Source organism: Pelobates fuscus, chromosome 1 (assembly GCF_036172605.1).
Source record: "Pelobates fuscus isolate aPelFus1 chromosome 1, aPelFus1.pri, whole genome shotgun sequence".
In the NCBI taxonomy this organism is placed as follows: Eukaryota; Metazoa; Chordata; class Amphibia; order Anura; family Pelobatidae; genus Pelobates; species Pelobates fuscus.
Genome location: NC_086317.1, coordinates 472,675,585 through 472,687,657, shown reverse-complemented (window position 1 = coordinate 472,687,657; position 12,073 = coordinate 472,675,585). Strand labels below are relative to the sequence as shown.

The window sequence follows — 12,073 nt, the reverse complement described above, 5'->3', positions numbered from 1 at the left end:
AAGCACTTTAGTCATTAACATGTCAATCCCTTGTCATCCAATAGACCTAATAAAAAAAATAAATTAAAAAAAAGCATTTTATGTTCCTGCATTTCTGCAAAGCCCCAGGCTCTGCAATGCGCTCTCAACAAATGACCCAGTCATCGCGAAGAGCACTTAACTTTCTGCAGCACTGCTGAGCTCATGCCATGGCAGTACTTTATGGGCACAGCAAGGGTTTCTGGGAGTTGTAGTTCAAATGTACTGCCCATCTTGAGTAAAGACATTTAAACCAGTTCCAATAGGTCCTGAGATGCAAGGATTGACGTAGCGCCCTTTATGAATTCTATCCCAGCGCCAATCAAATGATGCAGCATCGGACATCAGAGAGCTATAATATTAAATTAATGTCCCTAGCAAAGTAAATTAAGCCCAGGCCTTTAATAAACACCATGGCATGTTTATTCAACAGAACTAATTGTGCAAAAAGAAAACTAAAGATAACAAAAATAATACAGAATACAACTCGAAAAAAAATCTAGTGAAAGGTAAAAACTAATAAATTTGTCAGAATAAATAATAAGATAAAGCAATGTGTTTTGGCTAAGGATAACACCCCACACTCTACCTCAGTGCTATAATAAGGGCATTGGATTCTGGGTAATCTAAGTGGGTTATTGAAATGTTCTAAGAACAATGCAGTGAATGAGCAACTGTGTAACAGAATGAATGGAGTTTATTAGAGCCCCCACCTCCCCCCAGCTACAGGGACATCCCACAGTCTGGGCTTCCCACAATTATTACCCTGCTGGGAGCTCCAGCCAGATACAGACCACAGAGTGTGTCTGCTTGCCAGCTAATACAGCCTCCCCCTTTCCATTGACAGCCAAGGAGCACACTCACAGCCTTGCAATACACAGCTGTCTGGATCCTTCATGCTCTGAGCAGGAGAGCCTTCTGTACACTGTGTGCATCCTCAGAACAAACCAGACTGAACATAACACAGCAGACAGAGAGTACTACTGGGACAGGACCAGCCTGAGGATCTGGGATTGGTGGATCCAGGTGCAGAATGGCTGCAATATTCCCCTCCACAGTAGCCCTGGGCTTGCTGCTGTGGTATCTGGGCTTGCTGGAGCACTGCTTAGCAGACATGTACAGCTCAATGGCCAACATTCAGCAGGCTGCCTCCACTGAGAAGGTCTTACTGCAGCACCTGGAGACTTACCTTGAACAGGAGACCTACAGACTTAATGACCTGAGAAGGTAAATCCTCCCAATAAATATGCAATATTTCTTAACGTGTAGGCTGGGATCCATGGATAATCTGCAGCTCTGTATAATGCAATTGTGGTCTTCTTTTAACAATTTGGAAGGGATAAATTATTGCTGGTTCTAGAAGCGGAGAAAGGTTTTACTCTGGTTAACTAGCTATTAACCCATTGAAGTCCAACAGAGCCAATTACTTAAGTGAAAAATCAAGTGGATTTCAAAATAAGCAGAACTGAAAAATAAATTATTATTTAATATCAGTTTGGTTACTTTGGCGTTATATATGTAATTCACTTTGAATTCTCACTGTCGACCCTGCAAGGGATGATTGAACGACTTCAAACTAAATCTAGGTGTTTTGTACAGTGTTTTCAGCTTTACAGGAATTCCCATTTACTGATCTCTGAATATACATTGAATGATATTTATTCTGGTTTTTGATTTCCAGAAATAAAGGATTTAGGATGTATTTGGTGTTTTCTTTATTGTTCCACGCTTTTGTTCAAAATAGACGTACCTTCCCAAATGAGTGTCATCGGTTTAACAGTTGAGAGACAATAGGGCTTAACGGAACACTATAGTGTCCGGAATACTAACATGTGTTCCTAACACAGTAGTTCTGGGGTGGCTGTATAGGTGCATGGCTCCCCTCAGGTTGCAGTGAAAAGGTATTTTGCTCAGATTTTCTCCCTCACCAAGCTAGTCTCACTGCAGCTGGCTCCACCTCCATGGCTGAGTTAATCAATCTTGATGATCTCGGCCAATGCAATTGTTCATGCGCGGCCGAACCCCTAGCTGCGCCAATCAGCATCTCCTCATAGAGATACTTTGAATCAATGCATCTCAATAGGGAGGGTTCAGCATGCTGCACATTGTGCAATACTGACACAGGAAGCACCTCTAGTGGCCGTCTAAATGAATGCCACTAGAGATGTTCCTAGGCAGTAATGTAAACACTGCTTTTATAGACACTAAAAACACTACATTAAAGGCACTGTTCCATTATTTATTTATTTATTTATTTATAAAATATTTTACCAAGAAAGATACATTGAGATTTCTCTTGTTTTCAAGTAGGTCCTGGGTCCACAAAACATTGCATTGTTACATTAGGGTACAATAAAATACAAAAACAATATTAATACACAATATATACAAAATTTAACATAGAACAGGTAGGAAATATATAATCAACCATGACATGTGCATTCTGTTTTGAGGGATGTAGAGAGGGATCTCTTAAAGGACTTTAGGCTTGGGGAAGATTTTAAATTGTGCAGGAGATCGTTCCACAATTGCGGCGCTCTGTAGGAGAAGGAGGATCGGGCTGCTTTCTTTTTGTATTGAGGTAGACTAAAAGTGCTGGTACTGGATCAGAGGTTATAGGAGGTGGGAAAAGCTAGGGAGAGCATTTTGTTCAGGTAGGGGGGGAGTTTCCCAGAAAAGCTCTTAAAGGGACACTATAGTCACCTGAACAACTACAGCTTAATGTATTTGTTCAGGTGAGATCTATAGCTCCCTGCAGGCAATCTAATGTAAACACTGTATTTTCAGAGAAAATACAGTGTTTACATTGATTGATAGGAATACCTCCAGTGGCCGTCACTTAGACGGCCACCAGAGGGACTTCCTATCATGTAGGGCCCTAAAAAGGCCCTGTACACGTCAACGTATTAAGATACATCTGACGTGTGCAGGAGAGAGAAGGCACTGTGTGCGCGCCTTCTCTCTCCAGCCTGTTGGCAGAGGAGAGGGGGCGGGCAAAGACTGCAAGCTGAGCTGTCAGTCAGCTCAGCTCGTGGCCGTGCACACAGCGCGCATGTGTGGTAGTGCGCTCAGGACTTCAGAGGGCAACTTCAAATGGAAGCATCTGATTGCTCCCTGCTCGCGCCCGCCTATTTCGTCATTTTTACGAAATAGGGGGCGCTGCTTCACGAGGCTCCCGGCGCTGGAACCAGGTAATTAAACTACTCTGCCTGGAGAGTCCCTTTCAACACTAGGCTGGAAAGATGAAGAGTGCGTCGGAATTCCAGCGACAGCCAGTTTAGTTCTTTTAGCATGTCACAATGGTGGGTCCTGTAATTACATTGTAGCACAAATCGGCAAAACGAGTTATACAATGTATTGAGTTTATTAATGTGGGATTGCGGTGCAGGTGCATATACTACATCCCCATAATGAATGGTTGGCATCAGCATTTGCTGTACAATCTTTTTCTTTATTGTAGGGCTTAGGCAGGATTTGTTTCTGTACAGGGCACCTAGTTTTGGATAAAGTTTAGATGCAAGCTTTTCTATGTGCAGGCCAAAGATAGATTGGGGTCTAACAACATACCCAAGTATGTGAAAGAGTGGACTGCGGTCAGTGTGTCATTTGAAATTGTTTTGATGGATAGGTGGGAATTGTGTAATTTGTGTAATTTAGGTACTGTTCCAAAGATCATTGTGACAGTTCTGTCAGTGTTTAGGAAGAGTTTGTTTTCTGCAATCCACTTTTCTACCTCTGTGAACTGGTCTTGGAGCACAGCCTCAAGCTGCGGTAAATCGGGTTTGCTCACATAGATCACTGTGTCATCTGCGTACATGTGTACATTTGAGGATTTGCAGACATTAGGCAGATCATTTATAAATAATGTAAATAGTAGGGGGCCGAGAATGGAACCTTGGGGAACACCACACGTGACTGGGAGAGGGAGGGAGTCGCTGTCAGAAATGGACACATATTGCGAGCGATCCGATACATATGATCGAAACCAGTTTAGCGAATGATCACCAATACCTGACCTTTTGAGTTTGTGCAGTAGAATGTCGTGGTCTACTGTGTCAAAGGCCTTGGCAAAATCAAGGAAAATAGCTCCAGTTAGGTCTCCTTGTTCCATGCCAGTTTGGATTTCATTGCAAACTTTTAAGAGGGCAGTTGTAGTGGAGTGATTCTGGCGAAAGCCTGATTGATCAGGAGTCAGATAGTTTGATTGTTGGTAATACTCACATAGTTGCGTATGGACGTATTTTTCTAAGATTTTTGACAATACTGGGAGCAATGATATTGGGCGACAGTTAGAAACCAACGTAGTGTCACCACTTTTATGGATAGGCACTATTCACATAGTCTTCCAAAGTTTGGGTATGTATCCAGACACCAAGGATTCGTTAATTAGGGTTGCGACGGGTTTAGCAATTGCCGGCGCACTGAGCTTTAACAGCATTGCTGGGATTTGATCAGGTCCAGACTGGTTTTTCATTTTTTAGATTATTTAGGTGTTTTTGAACGACACTTATAGGTGCAGGTCTAAAATTAAACTTGTCTATATTGGGTCTTTGCAAATTTAGTTGGGCCTGATCCACCTTTGTAGTTTCAGGATGCGTGTCATTTATTAACTTGGCAATCAGGGTAGTGGAGCCTCAGACAAAATAATTGTTAAAGGCATTTGCTACGTCTAAGGGAAGTTGCAGGGTTTGGTTGTCCACTTTGACAGTGGCAGGTTGGGAGTTTGTAATTTATTTATGACTTTCCAAAAGTTTCTAGGGTTTGATAAGTTATTGTTCAGATTTTCATAGAAATATTGGGCCTTGGCCAATTTTGTTTGTTTTGTGCATATATTTCGCCATTGTCTATATTCACAGTGATCATTCATAGAGCCAGTACGCTTGAACTTTGACCACAATGAATGGTATATTTGGATGAGGTTGGCTGTGATCCAGTTCATACATGCTCCTATTACTCTCACCTTACGCAGTGGGGCATGCAACTTCCAAATTTGTAGGAGTTCAGACTGAAAGAATTCAACAGCACAGTCTAGATCTGGGATAATGTTTACTCTGTGCCATGGGAGGTTCTTGATGTCATTAAAAAAGGCTTCGAGATTAAATTTTTTGAAGGACCTGGTGATTTTAATCTTGGGAGAGGATTTAATAGCCTTTATTTTGCACACGCAGTACACTAAACAGTGATTCTATCAGGAGAAGTGGAGAGAATCCAATCTAGCAGGGTATGGATATGGCTTTTAATGTTTATGCGAGTTGGGGAGGAGCTTAATTGCGTTAGCTGCAATGTCTTAAACAGTGTGCAAGAACTAATTTTTTTTATGATTCAGCCAATCAATATTAAAATCTCCAAAGACCAACAGTTCACTTTTTGTTTTTTGAGCAATGGTTTCACCAAGGAGATGGGCTATGTCAGATAGGGAATGAACCGGGGAGCTAGGTGGGCGGTAGATTCCTGCAACAATGATTGATTTACTGCATGGGATCTCAATTGTAAAGGAGCACTATAGTGCCAGGAAAACTAGCTTGTTTTCCTGGCATTTTAGGGTTATTAGGTCCCCCTCCCGCTCAAGGCCCCCCTCTGAAAATGCAGTGTTTGCATTAAAATGCCTGAAGGGAGCTATTATATTTACCAGAACAACTACATTAAGCTGTAGTTGTTCTGGTGACTATAGTGTCCCTTTAATATCTTTATATACTGCTACGTCATCCGTCCCTTCTCTACTGGAACCAGAGACCACCATTATACCGATTAAACAGGCAGATATCACCTCTTCTGAACGCTTCTTCTTGTAAGAAATAATCAATTAATTTCAGTGCTCCCAACACCAAAAGATTTTGGCTCTTGTGACTAAGCTTCCAGGACACAAACTCGCCATGCCCCCAAATATCAATGACAACACTCCTGTTGTCCAAAAATACCCAATATATTTTATTCCCCACACATAATGGCCTACAGCAACACATCATTCAACTTTCATGGAGCCATACAACAGATTCAAATATATGCAAATTCCTTAACCACTCCATGTCAGGATCGGGTCAGGGATCCAACACGCAGAGTACAAAGAGTAGCAGATACGTATACCGGTCCTTAGAATGGCCGGACTTAACGTATAACTACAATAGAATGGTCAGAGACAAGCCGAGGTCGAGGGAACGAGAGGACAGGTAAGCGAGAGACAAGCCGGGTCAAGGATAACAGAAAGGCAGGAGAGTAAACAACAAAGCCGGGTCAGAACCAAAAGACAAGAGAATAACAAAGCACTGTGTGACTAGGCGGACTAGAACCACGACAGGGCAATGAGTGAATGGGAGAGCCACTGTTAAGTATCCTGGCTAGGGAGAGAAGACACGCCTCCGGCGAGTCCTGATTCGTCTCCCGAGATTTGAGTGACAGGACGTTCCGGGTTGGCGTCATGACGTCTACCTCCGGTCCTCCTGTTATAAAAGGAAGTGACTCCCTCACGGCCGGCGTTAGCAAGACCGAGTGAACCGCGAGGGGCCGAGGAGACATGCCGTCCGGACGGATAAACTTCTAAGTCTCTACCTCTCTCAGAGGTAGAGGCTTCAGGTACCCTGACAGTACCCCCCCTCTCAGATACGCCCACCGGGCGGAAGGAGCCGGGGCGAGATGGAAAGCGGGAGTGAAATGCCCTGCGAAGACGAGGAGCATGAACATCCTCTTGTGGTACCCAACTCCTCTCCTCAGGACCATATCCCTTCCAGTCAACTAAATATTGTACTCGCCCCCGGGAGACACGAGAATCAATAATGGAGTTAACCTCATACTCCTCCTGACCCTCCACCTGAACAGGGCGCGGAGGGGCGATTGTGGAGGAGAATCTGTTACAGATTAGAGGTTTCAGCAATGACACGTGAAAGGAGTTCGGGATGCGTAAAGTAGCTGGAAGAGCTAGACGATACGCCACTGGGTTAATTCGAGTCAAGATCCTTTAGGGACCAATATAACGAGGAGCGAATTTCATGGAAGGAACTTTAAGACGAATATTCCTAGTACTCAACCACACTCTATCGCCTGGAACAAAATTCGGAGCCGCCCTTCTACGTTTGTCAGCATGTTTCTTAACCAGTACAGAATTGTGTAGAAGAATCTGTCGAGTCTGATCCCACAACTTCCTCAAATTGGCCACATGGACATCAACCGACGGCACTCCTTGGGAAGGAGAAACCGAGGGAAGAATAGATGGATGAAAGCCATAGTTCATGAAGAAGGGGCTTGAATGCGTAGAGTCACAAACGAGATTGTTGTGCGCAAACTCCGCCCAAGGAATCAAACCGACCCAATCGTCCTGGTGTTCGGAAACAAAACAACGTAAGTATTGCTCAATCTTCTGGTTGGTTCGTTCAGCAGCTCCGTTAGACTGAGGATGATAGGCGGACGAAAAATTCAGTTTGATGCCTAATTGAGAACAGAACGACCTCCAAAAACGTGAAACAAATTGGGAGCCTCTGTCAGAAGTGATCTCCGAGGGAATCCCATGCAAGCGAAAAATCTCTTTAGCAAAGACTTCCGCCAATTCAGGGGAAGTCGGGAGTTTAGGCAAAGGTACGAAATGTGCCATCTTGGTAAACCTATCGACTACGGTGAGGATAACAGTGTGCTTTTTAGAAACAGGCAGATCCACAATAAAGTCCATTGCCACACAGGACCAAGGTTTGTCAGGAATTTCCAGAGGTTGTAGAAGGCCACAAGGAAGCGAATGCGGTAGTTTAGTTTTAGTACAGACCACACAAACCCCGATAAAATCCTTAATATCCTTCCGTAACGACGGCCACCAGAAATCCTTGGAGATCAAAGAATACGTCTTACGAACCCCCGGATGACCAGCCACCTTACTCTCGTGAAGACACTGTAAGAGCTCCAATTGGAGTTCAGGAGGGACGAAAAGTCTGGAAGCCGGAGTCAGTCTAGGTGCCAGGTGCTGCAAGCTCCTTATCTGATCAAGTAGCGGAGAATGAACTTTGAGAGTAGTGTTAGCGATAATGTTACACTTGGGTACTATAAAGGACAAAACCGGCTCAGATACGGCAGCAGGTTCATATTGGCGAGATAAGGCGTCGGCTTTAGAATTCTTAGAGCCTGGCCTATATGTGAGTACGTAGTTGAAGTGAGTGAGAAATATGGACCAACGAACCTGTCTAGATGATAGTCGTTTAGCCTCTCCAATATAGGATAAGTTTTTATGATCTGTCAAAATAGTAACAGGATGCAAAGTACCCTCCAATAAATGTCTCCACTCCTTCAAGGCCATTATAACCGCTAGTAGTTCCCTGTCACCAATGTCATATCTGCTTTCAGTACCTGACAATTTCTTGGAAAAGTATCCACAAGGATGTAATGGTTTATCTACACCCAACCTTTGGGACAGAACAGCACCTATACCTGTCTCAGAAGCGTCAACTTCGAGTAGGAAAGGTAGAGTAGTATCAGGGTGAACTAAAATTGGTGCGGAAGCAAACAGCTCCTTGAGTGTCTTAAAAGCCAGAAGTGCTTCAGTAGACCAATTCTTAGTCTCAGCCCCTTGTTTGGTCATATTGGTGATGGGAGCAATGATAGAGGAATATCCCTTAATGAAACGTCTGTAGTAATTAGAGAAACCAATGAATCTCTGGATAGCCTTGAGACCCTTAGGTAAAGGCCACTCTAATATGGATTGGAGCTTCTCCGGGTCCATTTCAAACCCTTCCCCAGAAATCACATAACCAAGAAAGGTAGTTTGGGATTGGTCAAAGCTGCATTTCTCTAGTTTGCAGTATAAGCCATGCTGAAGGAGTTTGTGTAAAACCCTTCTGACTTGTCCGTGGTGAGTCTCAATATCCCTGGAATGTATAAGTATATCATCAAGGTATACAATCACACAGTCATCTTGAAACTCCCTAAGAACCTCATTAATAAGGTCCTGAAATACCGCCGGGGCATTGCAGAGACCAAAAGGCATTACAGTATACTCATAGTGCCCATATCGAGTATTGAATGCAGTTTTCCACTCGTCACCGTCGTGGATTCTCACCAAATTATAAGCACCTCTAAGGTCTAACTTAGTGAAAATTTTAGAACTTTTTAATCGATCAAAAAGCTCGGTGATCAAGGGAATCGGATATACATTTCTGATGGTTATCTTGTTAAGACCTCGGTAATCAATGCAAGGTCTTAAAGAACCATCCTTCTTTTTAACAAAAAAAAATCCAGCCCCAGCAGGAGAGGAGGATCTTCTAATGAACCCCTTGTCTAAGTTTTCACGAATATACTCCTCTAGAACTAAGTTTTCATTCGTAGACAAAGGGTATACATGACCCCTGGGGGGCATGGTACCAGAAAGTAAATTAATTTTGCAATCAAAAGGCCTATGTGGTGGTAAGGTATCAGCCTTTCCTTTGTCAAATACTGCCTTTAAATCTTGATACAAGGACGGTATCTGTACTTTGGTAGAGTCGGTAGCGTTATTAAGTGAGTTGACACTACAAAGAGGTGATACTTTCTTTAAACAATTCTCTTGACAATCCTGACCCCACGAAACTATTTCCCCTGATCTCCAATCTATAACGGGGTTATGTCTCTTAAGCCAGGAGTATCCCAGGACTATGGGAACAGAAGGGGATGAAATGAGTAGTAGGGATATTTCCTCCTTGTGTAGAATACCAGTAGTTAAGTAAAGAGGTGTGGTCTCCCGGAAAATCACAGGCTCAACTAAAGGTCTACCATCAATGGCTTCAACAGCCAAGGGTGTCTTCCTTAACTGGGATGGGATAGTGTGTTTGGTGAGAAACTTTTGGTCGATAAAACTCTCAGCAGCGCCGGAGTCTATCAAGGCCATAGTCTCTAAAGTTCCCTTCTCCCAAGTTAAAGAGACCGGTAATAGGAGTCTATGTTCTTTGTAGTTATGAGTAGAGGACAAAATCGAAACACCCAAGGTCTGTCCTCTAGAGAAACTTAGGTGCGAGCGTTTCCCGGACGGCTGGGACAGCTCAAACGTACATGACCTCTGGCCCCACAATACATACACAGTCCCTCTCTTCTCCTGTACTGTCTCTCCTCCTCTGAGAGACGAGTAAGGCCTAACTGCATAGGTTCTGAAACCTGTGGATTTTTGGTTTCAGAAACTTGAAATGATGGTGCTAGTCTAAAGGAAGATTTAGCGGTTCTATCTCGAGTATTCTGTCTCTCCCTTAGACGTTCGTCAATACGAGAGATAAAGGAAATTAAGTCCTCCAGGTTCTCGGGAAGCTCTCTTGTCGCTACCTCATCAAGTATTACATCAGATAATCCATTTAAGAATACGTCTATATAGGCCTGTTCATTCCATTTTACCTCTGCCGCCAAAGACCTGAACTCTAGTGCATAATCCACAAGTGTTTGGTTGTCTTGTCTAAGGCGCAACAGTAATCTGGCTGCATTGACCCTCCTGCCAGGAGGATCAAAAGTTCTTTTAAAAGCAGCTACAAAGGAATTATAGTTATAGACTAATGGATTATCATTCTCCCACAACGGATTAGCCCATCTCAGAGCTTTCTCAATGAGTAAGGTAATAATAAATCCCACTTTTGCCCTATCAGTAGGGTATGAACGGGGCTGTAGCTCGAAATGAATACTGATCTGGTTCAAAAAGCCACGACACCTCTCAGGAGAACCAGCATAACGTACAGGTGGGGTAACTCGGGAAGAAGCACCTACAGTAGCTACCTCTAGCCCCGAACCCACAGAAGAAGCAGACATATTACGCATCTCCTCAGGTGGATTAATAGGGCGAGACAGCAGCGCCTGTAGTGCTAGAGCCATCTGATCCATCCTATGATCCATGGCGTCAAACCTAGGATCAGGAGAACCAAGCTGACAATTTGTACCTGCAGGATCCATGGCCCTGTCGTAATGTCAGGATCGGGTCAGGGATCCAACACGCAGAGTACAAAGAGTAGCAGATACGTATACCGGTCCTTAGAATGGCCGGACTTAACGTATAACTACAATAGAATGGTCAGAGACAAGCCGAGGTCGAGGGAACGAGAGGACAGGTAAGCGAGAGACAAGCCGGGTCAAGGATAACAGAAAGGCAGGAGAGTAAACAACAAAGCCGGGTCAGAACCAAAAGACAAGAGAATAACAAAGCACTGTGTGACTAGGCGGACTAGAACCACGACAGGGCAATGAGTGAATGGGAGAGCCACTGTTAAGTATCCTGGCTAGGGAGAGAAGACACGCCTCCGGCGAGTCCTGATTCGTCTCCTGAGATTTGAGTGACAGGACGTTCCGGGTTGGCGTCATGACGTCTACCTCCGGTCCTCCTGTTATAAAAGGAAGTGACTCCCTCACGGCCGGCGTTAGCAAGACCGAGTGAACCGCGAGGGGCCGAGGAGACATACCGTCCGGACGGATAAACTTCTAAGTCTCTACCTCTCTCAGAGGTAGAGGCTTCAGGTACCCTGACACTCCACACCCATAAAGCACTTCATAAGAACTACAGCTTTTGCAAACTGTTTAAAGATATACTCCCAATGAATACATGCATGGAAATTTGTTGAGGGTGTATACACCGTAACAGTGCATTATAATTATTTGACCATGTTACCATTCTCACAACAATGTTAACAGAGAAGGACTGCACTGGCAGAAGACCTTCCAGTTACACTTTAATTTTAAACTAAACTAAAATCCCACTGGGAGGGTATGTCCCTGAGCCAAGAAAGCAGTAAGAGCCTTCTGAACTGCTAATGTGAATGAAAGGGTTAATGTCATTAGGCAATGCCAACACCTCTCTATTATGTAGGTAACAGGAGTTCGCAAGCGGGATCACATTTAATATAGTTACATAGCTGAAAAGAGACTTGCGTCCATCAAGTTCAGCCTTCCTCACATTTGTTTTTGCTGTTGATCCAAAAGAAGGCAAAAAAAAAAAACAGTTTGAAGCACAATTTTGCAACAAGCTAGGAAAAAAAAATCCTTCTTGACCCCAGAGTGGCAGTCAGATTTATTCTTGGATCAAGCAGTTATTACCCTACATTGAAAGATTATATCCTTGAATATTCTGTTTTTGCAAGTA

At 43.7% G+C, this 12,073-nt stretch overlaps 1 protein-coding gene across 1 annotated transcript in view; it reads left to right on the top strand.

Annotated features, from left to right (window-relative positions):
* The first annotated feature begins 803 nt into the window (after positions 1–803).
* The window catches only part of P4HA3 (prolyl 4-hydroxylase subunit alpha 3), a 45,148-nt gene continuing 33,878 nt past the window's right edge, over positions 804–12,073 (top strand). The window contains exon 1 of the mRNA XM_063444976.1: positions 804–1,245. Coding sequence (XP_063301046.1) covers positions 1,052–1,245 — 194 coding nt within the window. The 5' untranslated portion in view covers positions 804–1,051. The remainder of the gene's footprint in view (positions 1,246–12,073) is intronic.